Source organism: Choloepus didactylus, chromosome 8 (genome assembly GCF_015220235.1).
Source record: "Choloepus didactylus isolate mChoDid1 chromosome 8, mChoDid1.pri, whole genome shotgun sequence".
Lineage (NCBI taxonomy): Eukaryota > Metazoa > Chordata > Mammalia > Pilosa > Megalonychidae > Choloepus > Choloepus didactylus.
In genome coordinates, this window is record NC_051314.1 from 81,549,262 (window position 1) to 81,567,325 (window position 18,064).

The window sequence follows — 18,064 nt, forward strand, 5'->3', positions numbered from 1 at the left end:
AATCACCAGCTCAAAATCTTTTTTTTTAAGGAGAACATGCATGTTGAGGGGGCACCACCCTTCATCTCTCATCCCAAAAGAGCCCTTAAAAGATGAAAACTCTTCTTCCTCCCACTCCCTAAACTTGCTTTCTTGTCTAGAAATTAGGCAGGCCTGCTCAGCAGAGAGAAAAGAGAAGGGAGGGGAGAAAAATAGACAAAAAGAAGGGACTGTACCTAACTACAGAAAAGTGAGATCCCCTAGCTCCACCATAAATAAGTACCTCCAAGAGAGTCTGGCATCTCCTCAAACTCAGAGGGAACGGGACAGAAGAAACCAACCCTAGTCTTCCATTCCGTAGCCCTCCTCTGAGGATTTCCTACCCTGACCCCTTTGCTGGTTCTCTCAAGGACACTGGAAAACTGGAGTTGAGAGTTAGGATCTGTGTGTTTGCTTAGAGTAAACTTAGGCAACTACAGAGAAGGTGGGATGTTACCAGGCCAGAAGGGGCAGGGGGACAAAAAGAAACCATCAGACATTGACGTAAAACTAATTCACATCCACTGGTTTATTATTGATCACGGGGCATTTCACATCGACACTAAAATTCTTTATTGCAAGTTTTACAATAATCAAGTAAATTCAGTCCAAAAACACAATAACCACGATGGGAGAGGGAGGATTCTACCTATACACTGCCTCTCTGAACTGAAAGTTCATTTTGATTTTCTTTTGGCTCCTCAAACTGAACAGCTCTGAGAGGCTCTCCAGATGCATTTAGCTTTGTCTGCTCTCTTTCCCCCCCTCTCCTCCCACCCCCCCCCAACAATGATACAAAAGAACTTCATAGCTTTGTTCTCCTTAAAATGACTTCCCCCTCTCTAACCTCCCCTGGTGCATTTTCAATGCAAAAGGCCTAAAGAAAGAGGGGGGAAGGAGGAGGAGGAGAAGAAGGATGAGAATTGGCTTAAAAATCTCTTTCCTTTTTTCTTTTCCTCATTTCCCCTGAATTCACCCAAACCAGACCATCGCACTGTGTAATATATAATTTTTGCAGCTTTTTTTTTTTCTTAAAAAATAAATAACCCCCCAAAGTGGCCTTTGAGAAAAAACCCAGCAGGTACCATGCTAAGACAACATCACATGCTTAAAGGGTTCCTTAACAGTGGAAAGGAGAGAAGGGCAGGGGGCTTGTTTGTTTATCTGTTTTGTCTGTTTGGAATTGACAAGGGACAAGGTGGGGAGGAAGAGAGAAAAGAACCAAAATATATATATATATTAAATTCTATAAATAAGAGTCAATTTGTGTGTGAGGGGAGGGTGGGGGCACGGGGAGTTGGGGGCAGGGGTGTGAGTTATGTTTTATAACCTGGTAATGTCCTCTGCCCGTTGCTGCTCCGGCGGCGTGGCGCTCTGGGAGTGGTCTTCAGAAGTGCCCGGGGTGGCTGCCGAGAGGGTGCTGGGCGCAGCGCCGGCCGGGGGCGCTGACCTGACTTTGGTGTTGGGGAGTCGGTGGTCCTTCTTCCATTTCATGCGGCGGTTTTGGAACCAGATTTTGATCTGCCTCTCAGAGAGGCACAGCGAGTGGGCGATCTCGATCCTTCTCCTCCGGGTCAGGTAGCGGTTGTAATGAAACTCTTTCTCTAATTCCAGGACTTGCTGCCGGGTGTAGGCTGTCCTCGAGCGCTTGGGTTCCCCTCCGTTATAATTGGGGTTCACTGGGGGAGGGGGAGGGGAAAAGCAAATAGTGGGGTTCAGAGGCAGCAGGTTCCCCGCCCCCCATCCTCACCCCATCCTCAGCTTTGAGGTACCGGAGGAGGGGGGGTGGTGGAAATAAAGTCATCAAGCTAAATGGGTTATAAAGAAGTTGAAGGAAGCTGGAGACTTTGTAGTGTAATAAGAGGGGAATCCTCATTGTAACGACACTGAATTATTTATGCGCCCTTAGAAAGCGAGCATAGTTTTCACACATACATAACAGATCGTAGCACATGGCTCGGACTGCCCAGAGTAGCTAAGCCATAAAATTTATGGGGGATGTAATTACCCATTCTCGCTCGTAAATCCAGTTCAATTGTGCTAACCCAGAGTCGCTCCTGGAGAGAGAGAGGGAAGGAGAGAAAGGAGGACGGGGGCCGGAGGGGGCCCGAGGAGGGTGGGGAGCACTAAGGAAGAGGGGAGGGAGGGGGAGAGCAAAAAGCAAAGTTGCCTACCCGTGCTAACGTGGATTTTTTTCATCCATGGGTAGACTATGGGTTGCTTGCTGGCGGCGCTGGAGGGATGGTCGGGGGCTGGCTGGCTGCAGGCTGGCGGGGCTGGGGACGGGGAGGCGGAGGCGCCTGAGAGAGGCGCCGGCTCGCAGAGCGGCTGCGATTTCTCAGGGTGGTGGTGGCCCGCCTGGGCCGGCCCGTGGCCTCGCGAATTGCCCGGCCCCTGGAGACTGGTGCAGTTATACTGGCGCTCAGGGTAGCTAGGGCGCGGAGGCGGTGGTGGGTACAGCTCCTGGTGGTGATGCTGGAATCCCGATTCCCTGGTCCGGCCGTAATATTCCGGACTGTGTTCAGGGATGTAGCTATTTTGCGAATATTCTTCGCATGGAGGAAATTTCGGATCGATGTAGTTAGAGTCCATCAAATACGAGCTCATGATCATTAATTTCTGGAGTGGAAAATAATTTTTCTCGCTTTGTCGTTTTTCTGCTCCATAAAGCCCTCCTACTAGCTAGCGACCCTGTAAAGTTACTTTCACCATGTGACTCCGCCGGCCAATCACACAGAGCAACCCAGTCCCCGGATAAGGAACCGAATCGCTTTATTCAAAATGTATCCAATTTTTTTTGTGTGGTGGTGTTGCTGCTGGGGGTGTGTGATGTGGGATTAGCTGGCAGGGGCTGAGGTGCCCCCAGTGCACACCCCACCATATTGACAACCCTCCCCTGCAGAAGGAGGTGGGGAGCCCCCATCTTCCCTCCGAATCCTAGGCATCTGGGGGCTGTCGGGAGGCCGTGATTCCGCCCCCGCCCAGGGTCTCCCCTCGGGTCTCCGGTGGGCCGCGCGGGCCTCAGCTTCTGAGCTTTTCCAGATCTCCATTCATGGCAGTCTGGCCTCAGTCTGCGTAGGTCATCGGGCAGCGCCCCTCTTTCGCAGGAAGAGGAAGTTGTCTGAGGACTGGAGTGGAGGTTGGATAGGGAGGGGCTCCGCCTGAGCCAAGGAGGCTGGAGACCCTGTGGTGTCCCTCCGTCCAAGAACACCAGAGTCCAGCCTCCTCCCCCAGACACACTCACCCAACCCTCTGGCCATGGCCCAGGCGAGGTAGGGTCCCAGCTGGACCGGGCAGGTAGAGGCAGCGGGATGCAAATGATTCTGACGTCATGCCTGCAGGTCTGGGGGTTGAGACCCCGCTGAAGAGAGACAGGAAGTGGTTGGCAAAAGCAGACCTCAGATGTCTTGCCCTCCCTTAGTACCCATTGACCATCCCTGCTCCAGCCCCAGAGCAGAGGATCTCTTCTGCTGGCTCTTGTTTCCACTCTGTGATCTGCCAAGGGCCTCCTGCTTTCCGACAGCAACCTCCAAGGCTGGCTCCTAAGGAGCTGGGACAAGGGGTAGAACTCTTTGCCAGGAGTCCACATCCTGTGACAGCCCAGCCAAGACCCTGAGAGCTCTTCCTTCTCCATCTCCACAGAAGGCAGATCTGGCTAAGAAGGAGGCCTGTTTGGGTAGAGCCTGCTTCCGGCCAGGGAATGTCTCCATGTAACACGTGTGTTTACATGTAAACATGCATCCCAAAGGGCCAGCTCCAGGCTGCCTTCCAAAAGCTGAGCTTACCACGCTGGGGAGGCAGGGCCAGCCTTGGGGGTCTCCAGCTCATTCCTGCCCCCTCCCCTCTCCTAGCCACCCACCCACAATAATACCCCAATGGGGGGGGGAGCGCCATGGAGGAAGGTGGGGGCAAAGGAGGGGCTGTTCTCAGCCCCCCCCCCAGGGGTGGCCACCTCATGCCACCAATTCCAATTAACTGCTCCTTCATAACTCAAAAGTTGGGGGTGGGGGGGGGCCTGGAGGGGAGAGCCCAGGGAGGGAGCCGGGTCCCCTTGTACTTGATAACAATTATAGTTTAAAATCATAGCTTGCCGGGCTCGGCTATATTTTACTTGATAACAATAAAAGTGACACATAAAGTTAACTGTTTATGTTTTATTTATTAGACTAAATCTGCCAACGGTGGTAGGAGCGCTTGCCTCGTCGCTACAGCTTTTATAGGGCTGTAAAACGTCATAAATCAGTCTCGCGGAATCGCCCGCACTCTTTGTGTCGGCGGCGGCGCAGGGCTGGCGGCCGCTGGCTGCCTTCTCCCTCCTTTCCACGAAAAGTCGTAATGTGATTTTTTTCCCTCTGATTTTATTATTATGATCGCCGCCGTGATTAGTCAATCTACCTTTAATTCGCCGCCCTATGCTGCCTCCTCCCAGCCCAGCCTGGTTGACACTTGAATAAGTACCTTTTAAAACGGCATAACAACTATTTGAGGGTTTAATTAGAACATCTGCAATTAAGAGAATGAGGAGGGGAAAGAGAAAAAAAATAATAAAGCCCTTGTGAGAGGGAGAGACTGAAGGCGGAGATTCCCAGCCCCTTTCCTCACCACGTTTGGGAAGCAGGAAAGGGTCCCCACTTCCAAATCAGGGCTTGCGCTGTGGGCTGGAATGGGAAGGAAGCGGAGCCCCAGGCCATGCCCAAAGGGGCCGAGTCTTCGCCTGGAGACGAGACCTGGCCTCCTTCCCTGTTCCTATGCTTCAGACCCCACCACCATCACCTCAAGCTCATCAGGGTGGGGGCTCAGCTGGGGAGAGCCGGTGGATGGGAGTCCTTGGATACCCTCTTCTTCAAGAGGACGGTGCCCCACCCCCACTGTCTCCGGGTAGGGCTAAGGCACACGAATTCCTTGCAGGTCGGCCCATGTCTTAGGAGATTTTCAAGTTTCCAAAGTTAGTTGAGAACCCCTGCCCACTCCTCTCCTAGACCCTCTGCCTTGTGTGGATGGAAGAGGCAATTGAGACTGTGAGTGAGGAGCGGGAGGCTGCTGCTTGGCTGGTAGTGGTTTAGAGTTGTTGTGTGAGGGTTTTGGGTTTTTTGTTTGTTTTGTTTTGTTTTGGTGGTGGGGCGGGTTAATGATAAGTTCCTGGAAGAGGGTAAAAGAAAATCAAAGCTGAATCTGGACTATGAAGAAAGTCTGAACAGCAACCCCAAACTGCCCCATGGGGGGTGAGGGAGGAGTGGCAAGTTCCCAGAGAGCTCAGGTAGGTTGTGGGGAATGTTGATAAGCGTGCACCTGGATGCAGCTGCCCCACCCCATCCCAACCCAGAATAATCTTTTCCCCAACTGGAATAGTGAGCTTTCGGCCTGGCTCCCTTCCTCCCAGCCCTCATACCTATCTCTGCCAGTTCTTTTCCCACCTCAATCTTCTTTTCTTCAATCTCTTCACTCTCTTGGGCTTGTCAGGGAGTCCACCCCAAGGAATTGCCCATTGCACACACCAGTGCCCCCTGGCCAAGGTTTCTGAGCTCTTGCAGCAGGCGGGTCCAGAGAACTGGAGCAGGAAACCCACTTCCGACTAGTACGTGCGAGTAGATGCAAGGGGTTGAGATGTCTCCAACTGAATCAAGTCTGTCTTTGGTTATTATGGTTAACAAAAATATATATGCAAACATGCCATTAATACTAACACATTAAATGCCTCCTTATGCATCCATAAATATGTAGGATTCTCATCCCACGTTTGCACAGCTAATTCAATATGCACATCCAGAAAGTGAAACCTGGGTGATTGCCTCAAATATGCCTACACTCATCTACATCACTTACAAAAAAATTTCTTTGGGCTCCTATTGCTTAATAGCAATGAAGCCAACTATCACATGGGTAAAATAGCATGCAGGTCCCCAACACACACACACACACACACACACACACACACACACACCACTTTCACCTGGCTATTATTACAAGCACAAAAATAAAATCCTTTCGGAGGATTCCTGCACTTAGCATTGGCTTAATTGGGATGGTGGGGGGTGGGGCGGTGTATGAAGTGGATCTCGCCTGTGATGAATCCTGGTATCTGGTCCAGTCTTCTTTTGTGCTTCACCCTCCTGCTTTGCCAGTTCAAGGACCTCCACCTCTGCTCTGCCCTCCACCTCACTGTGCCCTGATTTTATTTTTATTTTTTATGACCACCTTTTGCCAGCATCCAAACACTCTCTATACACTCACCACCACTAGCCCTTGCCCCAATCTCCTTTCTGTATTTCGATCTGATTTCTCTTTCGGAAACAGGTTGCAGTACAAAGCACTTCCCTTCTGACACTGCTGAAGAAAAATATGTGTCCATTGTGTGCGAGGCCTTATTGTGCCGGATTACCATACTGACCGTTGGATAACCCATGTTCCTCCCCTCCCCAGTAACAAGCTGCCGGCTGAGAGACCTCAGCGGCTCCAAAGATTCTGTGTTGCAGTAAAATCTCACCTCTCAGATGCCCTGGATTTTCCTAAGGAGAGAAATAAATGGAGAACCAACTTAGGATTTGGAGTGTAAAAGGAAAGATAAAAATGAGGGTCATTCCTTTCCTCACTCTCCAAAGTGCAGGGTGGTGTATGTGTGTGTATGTGTGTGTGTGTGTGTGTGTGTGTGTGCGCGCACGCGCGCGCTTTTTTTGTGTGGGGGTTTGTTTTGTTTTTTGTTTGTTTAGAAATTAAAAACGGCAACATTTCTCTTCCCTCTTCCTCAAGTAAATTGACTTTTAGATGGTATGCAATCAAGCAGTTCATTTCATTTTAATTTTTTCTCCGCAGCTTGAAAATCTCAAACTAAAGCAAGACTTTTATCCCATCGTTTTTTCTTTTGTGCGTGTATGTGTGTGCATGTGTGTGTTTGTCCCTTTTTGATGCCAGCAGGCAAGGCTAATGTATGCAAAAGAATATGCAAATACTTAATTGATTTTTTTTTAAATCTCTTGTCAGTAAAAGTAATGAATTGGTCTAAAATGATTTTAATAACCCGGACATGTCACCAGAAAATACTCAACCTTTTTTTCCTCCTGGAATCGCTTATAGTCTCAAAAATTTTTTTTTTAAAAAGCAATCATGAAATGTTAATTTGCCCCCCTTTAAAATATTAAAGATGAATCTTCCTTGTTTGTTTGGAGACCATAGGCAAGGTCTTCTCATGGATTTCCTCCACCTTGCCTTGCCTTCCTTGGAATTCAATTTTCCTCAAATCTCGTTTAAAGTGGCTTTTTTAAAAGTGGCCGCATTTTAATATTGGTTAGACAGAGTGACCTGCATTTCACCTCGGGTGTTTGACTTGTTCCAATAGGTCACTGCCATGGGGTTATTGATGGGGAAACTCCATTGAAATTTGTCTCTTCGCAAATGGCCTTTAGATCTTCCAGCGAGTTCAATAACTAGTTATAATGTGGAAGGGGAAAAATGAAGGCCCTGAGCTAACGAATTTGATGTTTCATTTTTATGCCAGAGAAATTGTTAGTTAGAGGTTGGGTTCCCCACCGTCTTCCTTGGGCATCCCACCTCACTGACTCCCATCCCAGGCTGCTGGATTATAACCCCTTCAAAACTTGGGCTAGGTTGTCCATTTATCCCTATGATGCAAGCTTTAATTCTTACTATTATGAATACTGTTGTTGAAAATTCTGACTTGTGGATGCAGGAAGCTTGCGCTGCTGGAGGTTTGTAACCTGAAGTTTCCTGTTGGGGGCGTGGGGGGAAGACTTACTTTTAAAGGTGCCTAAGTGTGGTTTTGAAAGATCTAGGAATTCGGCTGGCCTTAGGGCAGCTTACCGACTCCGGCCTGGTGCTCCCTGAATTAAGGAGAAGATAGGCAATTGGTGACCCTTTTGGTGGGTTGATGAGGGCATCTCAAGGTGTCTTAATCTGTCCCTGGCCTCTGAGCTACCAGAGATCCATGGAACTAGGAACCCAGGACCAAGGAAGTCAAAGACTGGGGAAAGGCTGAGAATAGAGGGAGAATTCCATGGAGCAGGAAAGCGAATCCTGTGTCCCCTTCAGGGTCAGCGACAGAATTCATGGGGACTTGGTCAGATTCTGCTTGCCGAACCATAAGAAGAGATGTCGGGGAAAGCCCAATGCCAGAAGAAGGTGCATTTTAGTGAACTGAAGAGAGCAGAAGAAAATTATGGGGGCGGGGGGGGGTTATACAGATTTTATTAGGGTCCTCTATTTCTGGAGTTCTCAAGAATTGGAAGAGGAAAGGGCAGAGGAAGCAAGTGGGAGAGGAAAGGGCAGAGGAAGGGAGAGAATGTCTTAATTTTATTCTCCCCAGCCACAAAAAAAGTGGAGGAGCCCTTGATTCCTCCAGAGAAGCAAGAAAGGACTGTACAGAGCAGGGTCTCTCAGAGCTGACCCAGCCATATTCGATCATTACCCATTATTAACCTAAATAATAACAAGAATATCTTCCCCCCACAAACCAGAGTTCCCTGAGTGCCTTATTTTTTCCTTCTTTCGGGAACTGTCCCTTCTCCTCCCCTTCCCAAAAGGGTCCAGTTTGTCAGCCTCAAGTTCCCCCTTTAATCAGCCCACTCCCACCCACCCCAAGCCTCAGTTCACAGATTGCAGTCATTCCGAGTCCTGGATTCGGGGAATCAAGGCGGAGGGAAACATGGAGGGCCTGAAACTGGGGTGCCACTTCCCTCCATCACCGCAAAGTCACAGTCAGCATCTTGGTGCCACCTGGGCTCTCTGCCAAACTTGGCCTGGGCAAATCCCTGGCACCATTGGGATCCGGGAAGCAGCTTTCAACTAACCGCCACAAACTCATTAAAACCGGGGAGCCCGAGAAGGGGCCATCGGTGGCTTCAGGGTCCGGCCCGGGAGAGGGCACGCAGCCTGCTCCTCCTAGCCAAGGGGTAATCAGTAGCGATCTGTTACAAACTTCCCCGCCGCCCCTCCGCGCGCTCCCGGCCACGGCGGGCGAGATCTATCGCCCGGGCCGCTCGCCCACCTCGCCCGCACCTTGTAGCCTCCTTCGAACCCGGGACCCCGAGCCTTGGGCCTCGCCCCTTCCCCATTTTAATTACGTGATTGATTTTCGCTTTGGCCGCATACGGACGCCTCTGCTTCCGACTGTTAAAATCTTTCCGCTCCCTGTTTGTATTTTCCGAGTCCTCCTGACGGGCTGTAATTTAGAGACTGCCCCTCGGGCAGCCAGCGCGCATTGTGCGGCTTCGGTCCGGGCTCCGGGGCCGCTGCCTCGCCCTACACGCCAACGAAATGGTCCTCCCACGGTTCTCGGCGCGGCCAGATCTGCAGCCTGCGCACCGCGCGGGGCTCTGATACTGTGGTCCTGCCCATTCGCATCTCTGAAGTATTTTGTACTCCATTATTCTCTGATAGAAGAAAAAAAATGGTCCCTGTTTGGGTTGTCACTCCAGGCCTGGGCTTGGAGCTGGGCTCTCGGCGTATTTGCGTTTTCTCTTCACACGAACGAGGTGTGTGTAGGAAGAAGATCTGAATAGGGACCCGAAAAAGCACGACGCCGGGCCCCAGGCTCGGCGGGAAACTCGAGCCCCTTCCCCCAAAGACCTGGGCCAGGCGGGCGGGTGAGAAGCGCCGGGAGGAGTAAATTCGGCCCCAACTTTGCCCTGCAGAGCGCGAGCGGGCCGCAGGGCTGGCGGTGCTGGCCGCGGCCCCCAACCCGCGTAGGCGCTTGGATCTGCTTTTCGCTCCAACAGCCGCGACAGAGGCCCCCTCACCGTGGCAGCCCCAGCGGGTACCCGCAGCCGCCTCGGCAGCCACCTCCGTCCCTGAACGCGCTGTTTATCCCCTGCACCCGAAGACTGAAGGACAGGTAAAACAAGAGAAAGAGGGGAGGAATTTTAATTTATGAAAGGAGGAGATTTTGGGTGGGGAAAAAGAGGGGAAGGCAGGAAATTGAGAAATGGAGCCTCTTCTCCCACCGTGGCTGACCTCTTTCCCTTTCTCTCATCCCGAAAAAGAAACTCTTTTCCTCCCTGAGCCCTGGCTTCCCGCTCAATCTCCCATCAATTTACAACTAATAAACACTTCTCTGCTTATTCTCCCACGTCCTGTTCATTCTTTGATCCTTTCCAACAAGGCAGCGATGAGTGTTTTTACTATTTACTAATTAATACTATTAGGAGTGCTTTATGATTTTATTTTCTCCCAGAAAGTGAAGGGGGTTGGGGGATGTTTTTCCCACTGGGGAAGAACTTCAGCAAAACTTGAGTTGGTCACAACCTTCTCCGGTTCCGGGACCCACAACACCCCCGTCCCCCCACCCCCAGCCCCCCGCAACTGCCGGGTAAATAAGAGTCGGCCTGCCTGGCTATTAGGATTCTGGAGACGTTGGCATCTGTAGCAATCATTAGTCAAAGCCGTGGAAGCCAAAGGAGCCGAAGAGTTGGACGGAAAAAATCTTGGAAATGATATACAGGAGCCGCGGAGGCATCAATCCCGGCCGATAAGAGCGAGGCTGCCGCGAGAGAGCGAGGCAGCCTGCTTAACTGGGCCCTGGGCACTACGTGCAGTTGGGGAAAGGGCACTTGCGGATCGTGCAGCGACCCTGGCACCATTTGGGCACCCTAAAAAAAAAGTTGGGCACTTGGAACGCCCTTTTTCCCAAATTTCAAGGGCCTGATCGGGGATTTAGGACCTACACGTCTGTCAGCCTCTCTGTCCTGGAAGCCAAGAGGAGCTGGGCTGGAGCTTCCCCCCTTCTCTTTAGAAGAAGTGGCCACTTTGGAAGGTGCTGAAGGTTGGGGTGCTTGGGCTGGGACCTCAGGTCACAGAGACAGCCTGAAAGTAGCCCCTACAGTGGATTATCAGGGAGCAGATAACTCCATTGGACTATACTCGGTGATAGCCTTGGAGATAGCAACAGAATCGTTCACTTTAATAAGCAAAACATCTGAAAGACATTTGTTTCCCACTCACCTGATATCTTTATAGATCATGGAGACAGAGAGAGAGACAGAAAGATGCAGTAAGTTTAAGTTCTCTTAGAGGGAGACCTACACATATGCATTATGGAACCACTTCTAAACATATGTTCAAATATTTAAGTTTGAAGCAAAACTGCAAAGACTGTAAGATCTCCAAATATGCAGTTTCAATATATAGCTATTTTATGAGGTGGGACCCTTGAATAAATCTAGATAAGAATTTCAAAATAGAGACTGAGCAACAAACGCATAGTTCTTTCCAACAGAGAAAAAAATCTAAACATTCATTTAGACATTTAGAGAGAGCTGTACCAATACATCCTTGCATATACAACCAGCCACTATAGAAAGAGCCATAATGTGCACACAGGAAACCGACAGAGAAATGTTATATTCACTATATTCACTATGGATCTATAAATCTAAAGATTGATAAATCTGCATTTAAATGTGAAGTAGAGAAGGGTGTAAAACATACATCCTGTTATACAGACACAGAATGCTCTATAAATACATTTTCACCTATGCAGCTATAAGGAGCACTCAGCTCTCTAAACAAACACAAGTATGTACATGGACTCCTAGGAACGGGAAGGGAGTATTTCTCTGATGCTTGTGGGATTGGGGTGTCCCAGCCCAGATTTCTCTGGGAAATTGATGGGGGCAAAGTAGAGCCTGTGCAATTATTAAGAGGGCCCAGGAACTCATATACTCTAGGGCCTCACTTCCAGCATACGGCGGCACTTCTCTGGAGATGGTGTGAGCTCTGAATCTGGGCTCCAAAACATCCTGGCCTGATGGAGCCCAAACTGAGGAAGAGGTAGAGGGCTCTTCACTTCTTTCTCCTTCTGGTCCTTATTTAACCCAAGGTTCAGAGGAAAGGCCCTTGAAGGGCGGGGTGTCTTTAGGAGGAAAAGGCTCATTAACATTACAAAATGGAGCTATTTAGGTAAAATATTATTTTGTTTGGAGACAGCTGGGCTCGGTAGAGAGAGATATGAGAAGACTGTACACACATTCACACATACCCCTGCACCTATCTTAATTACATAAAACCCAGTCACTGACCTCAGAGAGAGTTTCCTTCACTCCAGAGCACTAGAGTTTTCTATATTCTTCACTCCCATCCCCTCTCTTCTATGGTTCCCATAAGCTCTCTCTTACATGCACTGGAAGTCCCACCTTGTCAAGAAAGGGCTTTGGGTTCAGGAAAGGGGTCACAGAGAGACAGCAGCCCAGGGAAGAGAGGAGTGCCCCCAGGAGACCTGGCATCCACCACCAGACTCAAGCTTAATCATCCTTTGATGTTAGTTCCTTTTTTGATTGAGGGGTTGGGGGACCAGAGAGTCTGTGTAGGCAAAAGAAATGAAAGATTGCACAATTTTTTTGAATCTTGAGGGGAAAAAAAACTCACCAGAGAGTACTTTTTTTTTTTTTTTTTTTTTTTGAGGCAGAAGATGTTGGAGCTCTGGGCTTCCTTTTCTTTTTCTCCTTTGGTTTACTAGGAAAAGGAGGCTAGGATGGGGCCCCAAATGGGCTTGGGGAAGTGCAATCCAATCTATCTGGCCATCTTGGGGGAGAGTGATTTACAAAGCAAAACCTCAGATGCTACTTCCTGAGAAGTCACCAGATCAAAACAGCCTCCTCTGGGAGTTTATGACCCATCTCTACTCCCGACAGGAAAAGCACCTTCAATAAAACCTGGGCCCGCACTCTACCCTCCACCCCGGGGAGGTGTGGGGGGAGACACAGTCTAAAATTAGGGGCCTGGCCCTAACCTCCTCCCTTCACACACACACCGTGGGCTTTTCCGGCCAGAAGTTGACTTTTTCAAAAGGTATTCCCTAGTCAAGATTTTTCTCCACTGAGTGAGTGAAGCAGCAGCCCTGAGGGGTTTTGGGATTTAAGCCCAGAACAGTGGGCAAAGGGGGATTTGATTAGATAAAGGCCTGGCATCATGGTCCCTCCACTGCCCTCCCACCCTCCACAACCCAATTTGGGCCAACAGGACTCTAAACATCACAGAGAGCCAGCTTCCACAATCCGTGGGAATCACTCCATGGTTTGGGTTTCTCTGGGAAGCAGAAGGGACAAAACTCCACAGTGGCCCTGGGCTGGTAGGGTGGAGTAGGGTAGGATAAGGAGGACAAATGATCTTCAGGCTGGGCCCATAAGAGTAATGCAATGGGAAGGAAGTAGCAGGAAGTTAATGTAGCAAAAGCCTTAAGGCTGGTGTACAGTGTCCAGCCTGGGCTTCTGATCTCTTTCATACCACCATACTTGGGCACTTCTGCCTGTATACACCTAGCCTTGATGTTCAGGGCTGGGGGTTGGGAGAACTAGGGATTCCTCTCCGAGACCTGTGGCACCTACAGCACTGAAGGGATCCCAGGTACCTGTGCCAAAACATTTCTCCAGCCCCATGTGGGACTGCATATCATCGAAGAACTTTCTCCATACATGTGCCCAGGTGGTGGAGAAGTAGTCTCCTCCCTGCACTTGTTCCCCAACATGCCCAGAACCTTCTATTCCACATCTCATTGTATTCCTAATGCCTGATCATCAGAGGTGGAATACAGTCCTGGATAACCTAGCCCAACTTTCCAAGTCCCAAATTGCACTCCTCCCTACCTCGGGGTCTTTCTGTTTCCCCCACTCACCCCTCAGTAAGCCTTAGGGAAGCAAGAGGGAAATGGATCCTAGAGTTCTGTAGAATCAAGGACAAAGAGATCTCTATCACCAAGGTTCCTTGTCCAGACCCCTGCCTCCTGGGCCCCCACCCATCAAAGCAGCAAGGGAGATATGATCAGAACAGAAATATCTCTCCAGGTTACAGGGACCCAAATAAAAAGGGGAAAGGAAGGAGAGGGATATGACTTTCTTGGCTTTCTAGCAGCACAGACTCTTCCTTAAATTGAATTCCTAACCCAAAAGGCCCTAACTTGGGGTCCTGATACCAGATTGTCTCCCCTTGTCCAACTCAGAGGCCTCCAGGGACTCCAGTCCCACAAAGGAGAGGGCTCAGAATGTCTATTTATCTTCCCAACCAAAGAAAACACAGAACTGAAACCGAGAACAATGATGTTTCAGCATTCCTCTTTTCAAAAATTCAGTCCAATGGAATTACATACAGAGAAGCAGAGTCCAAGAGTTAGAAAGTTTACTTGGATATTAGGAGGGATTGATGCACTCTGATAAAAACTCTTCACAGTGTCTCAAACAGCCAATCTTCCCCTCTCTTTCTTTCCCCACCCCAGTGTGAACAGATCCACATTATAGGTAAGAGTTGGTCTCAAACAACAGTACCCCAACATCCACCAAGGAAAAAATAAGTGTGTGCTTGCTTTAATGCCAACTCAGAAAGAAGCAAAGTGAAGCAGTGTGGTTGAAGATGCGAGGGGGAGGGGAGCATGTCAATGGTTTCTAAGAAGCACTGCCCTCTCTCTGGCTTCCTATCCTAATCCTTCCCATCTGACCTGTGGCATTGTCTCCAAACCAGCCCCACCCAGAAGACAAACAAGCAGGGGGGTGGTTGACAAGCAAGCTTAGAATGGGCTATTCCTCCCTTGCCTACGTCCCTGATGCTCCCAGAGGAGGGTTCGGTGGTCTGAATGGCGCAGCATATCAGAACTCCTGACCCTCAGTCAGCTCACAGAGGGCAGAAGATCAGGAGAAACAGGGAAGGGAGGGGAACCCAATCTGAAAAATTTACCTTGAAACAAAGCCCTGGAGACAGGAGGGGGTGTGGTATGGGGAGTGCCTGGATCTGGACCCAGGAGCCAGTTGGCTAGAGACCTAGCCCAGGTGTTCCAGAAGCACAAGTACTTCTGTCATACATGCACAGTGTGTGCCATCAGATGCTCTGACTCAGAAACAGTTTCTCACCCATTGCTTATTCTGACCTGACTTACGTAAACAAACTCTGAGATCCATACCTTCAGTGGCCATGTCACAGGAGGCTCTTTATTTAGTCTATTATTATCATCATCATCATTACCATGTTGTTAAACAAATGGAAGGGAAAGGAGCTTAAACAGATCCATCAACTGTTTAATATGGGGGTGTCCTGTTTCTCTGTGCCCACTCCCTTTTCTGGAACCCTTCTCTCAACTGGTTCAAAGTAATCCAACAAATTAGGGGTACCACACACAACTTTCAAAAAGTCTCCACACCTTTACTCCCTTCCTCAGCCATGCCTGAAGCAGTTTGATAAAGTTACTGTCTCCTGGAACACTCTCAGAAAGATAAATCAAAAGGCGTCTGTTCTAACCTCCTCACCCGCCCTTTGAGGATCGGACCAGAATGAAAACTTGTAAAGAGTAAGTGTATAAGGAGTAATCAGAGTCAGAATTTGAATTCAGGGCTGGACTTCATATCCACACCTTCTCTATAGCCTTATCTAAAGTCCACACCCATAAAACCCAGAGAATTAAGTAGAATAACGCAGGCGAACATGGGAATAATACAGAAGACGCCTCCACAACTTCCGATCCCTGTACAATTCAGATTCATCTAGAGACACAACTTTGTCAGAACCGGAGGACACAAGCCAAAGACTCCTCATAACTGGCTCAGAGACAGAGGGAGGGGAGGGTGCGGGAGGAATGTTCTCAGCATCCCTCCTCCCCTCGGTATCTGACACTGGGCAGGCCCGGGAACTAAGGGGAGTGGCGGGGAGGGCAGGAGGGAGGGAGAAGGGCGGACGGGAAGAGCCAGACCGCGCCAGAGACCCAAGTACTTTTTGCTGATTGGTTGGTGGGGGGGCATGTGACCCTGCTTAGCTCATGCCTGATTGGTTGTTTGACCTCTTCTTAGGATTAAAGACCTAGGAACAAAATTAAAAGCTTTCCGGGTTAGCTGGGGCACACAGGCACCTGATTGACAGCCCATCCTCCCCACCCCGCCCACCCCCGCTCCAAGAGACCCCAAGTGCCGGCGCGGGTGCGTGGGGGGGGGGGGGGAACCAAGAACCTCAGGCCCGGTTTGTATCTGTCCTGCTTCAGGGTGGAACTGTCAAGACAATACAAAACTGGCCGAGGCAAATTATTTGAGGGGAAGGAGGATCTATTACCGAGCGGGGCCAGTGGTGGTGGGATTTAAGTGGAACTTTGCGCCTAAGGAACAGAAAGGGGGGTGGGGGTGGGGCGAGGAAATCATTGAATCCCCAAGAGACGCTATGTAAATCTGTAAAGCATAGAAACCACACACTCATACTCCCCTCTAGACCGAGAGGAAGGGACTGCGAATGAGATTTGGCCAGGAATCGGGGGAGGAGCCTTGCCTGAGTGTGGGACTTTGGCTCTGGCCGAAGTCTTGGTTAATGACAATTGGACTCACTTCCTAAAGTTGTAGGGAGGCGGAGGGAAGAGAAGAATCAAATTATAGCCCAAGGGAAACCCCTGGGGTGGGGATGGGGGTCGAAAATGGCAGGTAATGAGGAAAGGTAGGCTTGAGAGTTAACTTTCTAATGAGCTACCGAAGCGGGGGGTGGGGGAATCATCTGGGGTCCTAACTCTCCCCAGGAAATAAAGGTGTCGGGAGGGGGGTGAAGGGAGACTGAGTCGTGGTGCAGGACTGAGGCCGCTAGAGCATGGCCTGGGGCTGTGGCTTAGTTCCCCTGTCTTTGGGCCCCTGTCCCTTTCCCCCCTCCTGGAGTCGCTGGGTCACTACTTGATTCCTGCCTTTCCTTCAGTCCCTTGCGCGGCAGGGGTGACGCTAACAGAGCTCTCCCCCATCTCCTAACCTCACCTTTCCACAAAAGGGCTGCCCAGGCCCCCTCGTACATCAAAGTGGCCCCCCACCCCCACCCCAGGAAGGCACAGACCTGCCTCGCCACCTCTGCTCTGCTCTCCTCTCCCTTCCAGCGGCCTGCTGGAGTCGCCCTCCATGGGCCTGCTCGCCCGCCCTCCTCCCTGCTGTGGAACCCCTCGCGATTCTCGGGTGTTGAGGAGCCTGAGTTCACCTGTGGTTGTTTTCCTGGCATAACTCGCAGTGAGGCACGGGAAGGGATGTGCACTCGCAGGTGAAGAGGACATGTGCTTCCCATGCCCAAGGCCTCTGCTACTCCTTCCCAGAAACCTGAAAGAAGCCTCAGCTGGAGGATCAGCCCCAGGACACAATGCCCAGCTTGGGCCTTGCTGAGCTAACCTCTCCAACCCAGTGGTCACTTTCTCCTGGGAGCCCCCAGTTTCCCAGTCCAGCCTAGTAAAGAAGTTGCTTCCACTCATGCAACACACATTTATACTCCACTCACAGAGCGAACCTCTAGGCCTCCTGGGGCCTAGTTATACCCCAGGCAAAGGCGAGGCAAGTCAGGGAAGGCCCTAGCAGCTAGAAAGAGGAGGAAGCACAAAACCACATCAGCCCAGAGAAAGATCCCAGGCTCCAGAGACTGGGACAGCTACCCACCCAGGCCTGGTGGGGAGGGGGGCAGGGCTGCTTCAGGACCCCTGGACTCAATCCAACCCGCCATCTTCAAGATGCTTCTGCCAGTCCAGGCATCAGGCTTCAGGCTCAAAAGCCCCAAAGCCCTCCTTCCCTGGCTTCCTCCCCAGATACCTGCCCTACTTGGACTCTAGGCCATAGGCCAGGGCCTGAACTGACCCCTCTCTGGGTCGGGGGGCCCAGAGGCACTTTGCGCTTGTGCCTAGAGTTTACACATTCCTACAAACACCAAACACCCTCCCGCCTCTGCTGCGCGTTTCCTCCCAACTGGGGCCTCTCTCTATCCAGTTGACTTGCAGCCGGAGGGAATAAAGTGTGTAGGGGGTTGGCTTGTCTGGGGAGACAAGGCCCCCAGCCCTCTTTTACCTCCCAGAGGCCTCTTCTCTTCTTCCACCACCTGTCTTCCTTCCTTTCCTCCTTTCCCTTCAACCTGCACCCCACTTGGGGTGACTGGGGAAGCTTTCTTCCCCTCTCCTTAATGAGACGGAACAGCTTTCTATCATGGAAGTAGGGGGTGGTGGTGTTGGTAAACGGGAGAGGGGGTCAGAGAGAGAAAGAAAAAAAAATTAACTTACAGCATTCGCCTGGGATTCATTTGCGAAGATGTAACCTCTCTCACCATCATCCTCAGCGCCGTAATCCCC

General features: G+C 50.5%; 2 protein-coding genes across 2 annotated transcripts in view; both read right to left on the reverse strand.

Annotated features, from left to right (window-relative positions):
* Positions 1 to 756: 756 nt before the first annotated feature.
* On the reverse strand, positions 757 to 2,670 carry HOXC4 (homeobox C4). Its single transcript, XM_037846652.1, has 2 exons — positions 2,193 to 2,670; positions 757 to 1,697 (listed from the first exon to the last, which is right to left on the reverse strand). Exons 1-2 carry the CDS (start codon positions 2,629 to 2,631, stop codon positions 1,342 to 1,344), a joined length of 795 nt encoding a protein of 264 aa, XP_037702580.1. The 5' UTR covers positions 2,632 to 2,670; the 3' UTR covers positions 757 to 1,341.
* A 124-nt stretch (positions 2,671 to 2,794) lies between these two features.
* Positions 2,795 to 18,064, reverse strand: part of LOC119542777 (collagen alpha-2(I) chain-like) — a 59,113-nt gene continuing 43,843 nt past the window's right edge. Inside the window, exons 3-4 of the mRNA XM_037847434.1 lie at positions 3,263 to 3,379; positions 2,795 to 3,146 (exon numbers count right to left, since the gene is read on the reverse strand). Coding sequence (XP_037703362.1) covers positions 2,795 to 3,146; positions 3,263 to 3,379 — 469 coding nt within the window. The remainder of the gene's footprint in view (positions 3,147 to 3,262; positions 3,380 to 18,064) is intronic.

Bases quoted from the DNA above. Each gene is read 5' to 3' on its own strand.
- HOXC4 (XM_037846652.1), bottom strand. From the start codon at position 2,631: ATGATCATGAGCTCGTATTTGATGGACTCTAACTACATCGATCCGAAA. The intron at 1,698-2,192 runs GTAGGCAACTTT...CCCCTCCCCCAG, and splicing joins AAAAATCCACGTTAGCACGG to TGAACCCCAATTATAACGGA.